Here is a 5,224-nt window from a genome sequence, read left to right as displayed (position 1 = left end):
GTCCCCCCGTTGACTCTTTGCGGCGGAGAGGAAAACGCAACGAATACACCGGCTCGTCTCCTGGCGAGCGGCGGCGTCTCTCTGCAGCTGCACGCGTGCTGCGAAGCTGCCGGGCAGACCCACACACGTGCGACGTCGGAGGCGAACGCCGCTCCCCTCCCCGGCGATGGATGCCGCGGTCCCGTCTGACACACCGGGCACCCCCTGCTCGTCACCACGGCGCAGCGGCAGCTCCCCACTCGCCCTGATCATTTCTGCAGCCGCAGGAGACTAACGTGAAGCCACCGAAAAGAGCAAAAAATTGCCCTGCCCCCAGAAGGGGTCATTACAAGCCGACCTCAAATACTGTTTCCCTTTCTCGGGGGTGTGGGATACACTGCGGGCGACGCTGCTAATAATTTTATTTGGTTTTTCGTAACGTTACCGTCATCCATCCCCTCTTGTGTTGTTGTTTTTGTTTCACTCTGTCCCATAGGCTTCTGTGGCTGCGTGTCACTCGTCGCCTGTTTTTCTACACCACGCCCCGTCTCTCTCTCTCTCTCTCTCTCTCTCTGTCTCTCTCTATATATACCTCTTCCCCTCCTGTTTTGGCTTTCCCGCCGCAGGATATACCCCCAAGCGATCAATGTCGTCCAACGACCTTAAGACGGCGTCGGACAGTGTGGATCTCTCACAAGCGGAGGCGGTGGTGTCGAGTGTTGGGTCCTACGTCTCTGTCGAGGGCCTTTCCCAGCTTCTCGCGCCGCTGGAGGAAGGAGAAGTGTACGCGCGCCAAGTTCTGCAGAATCAATGGTTCCGCGGTCTCTCTGCACTCAAAACCAAGGCGAATTTTGACAAGGCCACGTTGGTGATGCTGCAGAAGCACACAACGGGCGCGGTGACCGCGAATGGGGACGAGGAGGAGGAGGAGGAGCAGGAGGACTGGAAGAACGGGGGCCAGCAGCGCGGATCCGTTGCAGGGATGGATAAATTTTCACAGGACAGAAGGCGCGGGCAGTTCCTCTACGAGGAGTGCATGCAACGAGAGGAGCTGGAGTGGGAGGAGTTTGCCGAAGTCTCTCAGCTGCACCTCTTCATGGAGGAGAACCTGGAGCGCGTGGCACAGGTGGAGGAATCAATGACCATGCTGCAGCTCGTCCACGACGTGATGAAGCCAAAGGCTCGCCAGCGCTACATCTACGCCTGGGGGATCGTCACGACCGTGTCGCCGCCACCCGCCTGGAGTGAGGTGGAACGCATCCGCTGCAGCCAGCGCCATAAGCCGGCCTACATGCGTTTCCCACCGCCCACGTGCCGGATTCCCATTGTGCCAGACCCCTTCTGGAAACCCTGGGAGCTCCCCGCGCCGCCAGTCGGTTTGATTCAGGCGCCACCGGAGGCGTGAGGCGTGCACGGCTGCTTTCTCTCTCCAAGCATTAGTGACACGGCGTCGTCTCATACATTTTCTCGTCCCGCCCCCCTGAGAAGCGATAAAAAAAAAGAGCCACAAAAACCACAAGGAAAAAAAATTGTTTTTTTTTGTTTTTGTTTTTGATGGTTATCTTTTCTTTTTTATCGTATTGTTGTTTGTGTGCCCAGCTGTTTTCCCGTCTCTTCCGTCTTTGGCGTGGGGGGTGCCTTCTTTACGATTACGTTTTATTTGGTGGAGCGCCTTAATTCGTTTTTTTTTCGTTTTGTTTTTGTTTTTCTTCTGAAAACCGCATTTTTGTGCCGCCCACTCGACTTCCTGCTGTCATTATTGCCCTGCGGCAGTTCGCTAAGTTGCTGCTGGGGGGGAGGCGGCACATTTGATGTAGCGCCACACAAGCGCAGCAGCCGCCCACGCACGCCCTTTTTTTGGGCCCCGGCGCATGTAAAGAAATGAAACGTTTTGTGGTCGTTTTTATATTTCCCCGCCCACGTCCACACACATACATGCATATTTATATATATATATTCATATTCGTATATATATATAGTAATGTATATGCGTGAGTTCCCCTCTCAGTTCGTATGGATTGCAGCCCTTTGCAAAATGTGTTGCTTTTTGTTTTATTATTACTACTATTTTTGGTGAACGTGTGTTTGCTTTTCTCCTCCTGCCGTCTTCCTCCCTTTCCGCTGTGCAATTGACTGGGGAAGAAGCAGAGGGCTCCCGGCTCCCGCCCCCTTTTTGTTTTTGCCTGTTGCACTGGCGGGAGGCTGGACGCATGCCGCACGGGGGAGTTGCGTCAACGGCGCGGGCAAACCCCGACGAGGGCCTCTGCGACCACTACCTCCCGCGGAAGCGACGCTTCTGCCGGGCAGAGAAGCGCGAGGGTAGCCGCTTCTGCCACACACACGACACACTCACGCCGTCTGCGGCCCAGCAGGGCGGGGGCGGCGGCGCGGCGGCGGATGCGGCCGAGCGACCGCGGCGGGTGCCGTGCCCCATCAACCCCAACCACACCGTGTACGAGTCGCGGCTGCAGTACCACGTGAAGGTGTGCCCGGACTTGCGGTTTGTCGTCACGCGGTTGCCTTACTACAGAGAGAATGCCCACGCCCTGCGCGGAGCGGTGTATTGCGCGGCGGCGGACACGCAACACGAGCGACGGACGCACCATGACTTGGACGCCGACACCCTGCGCCAGCTCATTGCGCGCGTGCGTCGCTGTTATTTCGCCGTGGTGCAGCCGCAAACGGTGTTGCTGGCGGAGGAGGTATCCAGCGAGGGCGAGGAAACTCCCACATCGGTGCGAAAAGCGTCCGCCAAGCACGGCCCGCAGCACCGCGCCCTGCTGCATTGCTTGCAGAGGGCGATTGCGGGCTTTGCAAAAGCGCAGGAGCTAGCAGGCGACGCCGACGTGGCGGTGGCGGGGTTTATAGAATTGGGCGCGGGAAAGGGTGGGCTCGCAGTCGCGCTGCAGGATGCCGTGCTCTCCCGTGCCTTTGCTCTTCCAGGGAGTAAGGTCGAGAAGCAAGGCTCCGTGGCAGCGGATGGGTCCAGTGAGCCTCTCCTTGTTGTGGTCGATGTAGACAACTTTCGCCGCAAAGGCGATGCACGTGTTTGTCGCACCCGTCTTCCCCTCACTCGACTGCGTCTCGACATTAAGGACCTCGACTTGGCCGCCGCGCTGCGTGACCCCTCCGTTCGCAAACGGGCGAGAGACGGCGAACACGCCGGCGGAGGCACTTCTTTAGGCCTCCGCCCTGAAGCGCTGATTCCGGCAGAACACTGGGTGGCTATGGGCAAGCATCTTTGTGGCGCCTGCACAGACTTTGCCCTCGCATGCATCACAGCGCCCAACCTTCGCACGGAAGGTCGCCTGTGCGTGAGTGTCGTTGTCCTTGCCACCTGCTGCCACCACCGCTGTGAGTTGCAGCACCTCAATTCCCTGGGAGCCACGGACAACGACGGCCAAGCGGTCTTGCGTTTGCCCGGAACGCAGGACACCCTTTCCGCCGCAGAGTTTGCGGCAATTGCTTCTATGTCTTCCTGGGCCGTCAGTGGGGCATTTGTGGACGAGGAAAGCCGCATCACGGGTGTCTGTTGCAAGCGCGTCATTGATGCCCTACGAGTACAGTACTTGAAACAAAGTGGCTACCGTGCCGCCTATCTGTGCCAGTACACGCAAAGGGACATCACCGAAGAGAATGTCTGCATTGTTGCGTTTGCGTAAACAGCGGCCATTAACAAGGGCGCTGAAACGGGTCAAGGCGTGCCACTGCAACGGACTCCGTCACACTAACAAATAATAAGAGAGGAATATTCCTCCCTGACTTCACAAAAGGAAGACAAAAATACTTTTTTTTCTTTACAATACCACAAAATAATACCGATCTGCACCACAGTTTTAGCTTATTATGATAACCTTTGCAGCCCTGTCCCCACCCCCGCTTTACCTCCCACAGGCACGCAGTAAGGATGGCACGGCACGTAAAACGGATGGCCTTAGTTGTTGGCCTCTGCTTCCCCATGCTGCTGTTTGCGGTGTTTGGCCTCCAACTCCTTGAGGTGAAAGTCGTGCTGGACTTGAAGGGTGCACCGCACACCAACCTTTTCAAGCCGCCGTCTTGTGACGAGGCCGCCCGCGCTGCTGATGCCGAGGCGCTGCAATATGTTCCTCGCGGTGTCGTGGACGCATGGAAGAGGCAGAACTTTCTCATTGTGTTTGGCATTATTTCGGTGGATAACGCATCAAGGCGGCGGCGACGCAACCTGCAGCGGTCGACGTGCTGGCGCTTCCCCGGTGTGGCGACGCGGGCGAATGAGTTCACCGGTGCGATGCTAGTGCTGTACGTCCTTGGGCGCCACCCGGCACACGACAACAACTACTCTGCCGCGCTGCTGGAGGAGGCGGCGCGGTGGAACGACGTTCTTACGCCCTCTATTGATGATGGCCGGGTGACGACGAACAAGACCGTCGCCGGCAATGGCTTTTGGGGTTTGGAGGCTGAGATTGGCATGAGCCGCAAGACGTACTTTTGGTATGATTTCGCTTTGCGTCAGTTTCCCACCGTCCCGTACCTTGCGAAGGGAGACGACGACATGTTTCTTCGCGTGCCGCAGTTCCTTGCCGACCTGCGCACACTGCCACTCCGCGGTATTTACTGGGGCCTCCTTGGAATTTACAAACCCGGTGTTCGCTTCAGGTTTTCGGCCGGTATCTGTGTGACGCTGTCGAGGGATGTTGCGCAGCAGTTTGTCTCCTACAAGCCGCTGCAGCGGCTGGTGCGTCTGCCGTACAGCAGCGAGAGGGAGCCGGAGTTCATCAGCCTAAACTTGAACCACGAGGATGCGATGGTGGGTCGCGTGCTGCACGAGGTACACTACAAGGGCTTGCTGTTCGTGAAGGAGAAGTCGTGCCGCTTTCATGACGTCCACAGAGGGTTTCAGGTTCGACGCGTCTCCCGTCTTTCCGTTGTTGTGCACCACCTTTGGGAGAGCGAGTATGAAGTGTTGATGCGCCGCTTTGGGAAGGATATTTCCCCTTCTCCCAAGAAATACCGGCGCATGAGGGGAGGGTTTGTTTTTGATTGTTAATAGTATCGAATTTATTTTTTTTTGACTTTTTTTTATGTGTGTAGAGTAGTTATCTACGGTAGGGTGCCAGTTGTGGTGACGCAGCAGACACCCATGTGCATATTCAGTAAACTCCGCCTCTGAGTGAACCTCGCTTACTGTGGGGTGCTTTTTCTTTGTCTAGGTAGCGCTGGCTTAACTGCCGCCGCATATAATTTCGAAACATTTTAATTTTATTTT

General features: G+C 56.8%; 4 protein-coding genes across 4 annotated transcripts in view, besides 4 other annotated features; 3 read left to right on the top strand and 1 right to left on the bottom strand.

Moving 5' to 3' along the window:
• The window catches only part of Tco025E_04208 (uncharacterized protein), a gene marked incomplete at both ends in the record, with an annotated part of 306 nt that extends 54 nt beyond the window's left edge, over positions 1-252 (bottom strand). The window contains one exon of the mRNA XM_029371120.1: positions 1-252. This exon is cut by the window's left edge and continues 54 nt beyond it. Coding sequence (XP_029228796.1) covers positions 1-252 — 252 coding nt within the window.
• Positions 253-526: 274 nt separating this feature from the next.
• Positions 527-563: a microsatellite.
• Positions 564-625: 62 nt separating this feature from the next.
• On the top strand, positions 626-1,384 carry Tco025E_04207 (uncharacterized protein; the record flags this gene model as incomplete). The annotated part of the gene is made up of 1 exon (XM_029371119.1): positions 626-1,384. One exon carries the CDS (start codon positions 626-628, stop codon positions 1,382-1,384), a length of 759 nt encoding a protein of 252 aa, XP_029228795.1.
• A 124-nt stretch (positions 1,385-1,508) lies between these two features.
• Positions 1,509-1,572: a sequence feature (A-rich).
• An 84-nt stretch (positions 1,573-1,656) lies between these two features.
• Positions 1,657-1,690: a sequence feature (A-rich).
• A 214-nt stretch (positions 1,691-1,904) lies between these two features.
• Positions 1,905-1,968: a microsatellite.
• Positions 1,969-2,189: 221 nt separating this feature from the next.
• Positions 2,190-3,641, top strand: Tco025E_04206 (tRNA guanosine-2-O-methyltransferase TRM13; the record flags this gene model as incomplete). The annotated part of the gene is made up of 1 exon (XM_029371118.1): positions 2,190-3,641. One exon carries the CDS (start codon positions 2,190-2,192, stop codon positions 3,639-3,641), a length of 1,452 nt encoding a protein of 483 aa, XP_029228794.1.
• A 266-nt stretch (positions 3,642-3,907) lies between these two features.
• Positions 3,908-5,005, top strand: Tco025E_04205 (UDP-Gal or UDP-GlcNAc-dependent glycosyltransferase; the record flags this gene model as incomplete). The annotated part of the gene is made up of 1 exon (XM_029371117.1): positions 3,908-5,005. The coding sequence occupies one exon, from the start codon at positions 3,908-3,910 to the stop codon at positions 5,003-5,005; it is 1,098 nt and encodes a 365-aa protein (XP_029228793.1).
• Positions 5,006-5,224: the final 219 nt, after the last annotated feature.

The sequence above is a fragment of the Trypanosoma conorhini genome (genome assembly GCF_003719485.1).
Source record: "Trypanosoma conorhini strain 025E chromosome Unknown Tco_14.4_contig_00210, whole genome shotgun sequence".
In the NCBI taxonomy this organism is placed as follows: Eukaryota; Euglenozoa; class Kinetoplastea; order Trypanosomatida; family Trypanosomatidae; genus Trypanosoma; species Trypanosoma conorhini.
Note: the sequence above shows the minus strand (reverse complement) of the source record. Positions and strands in the feature narration are given on the sequence as shown.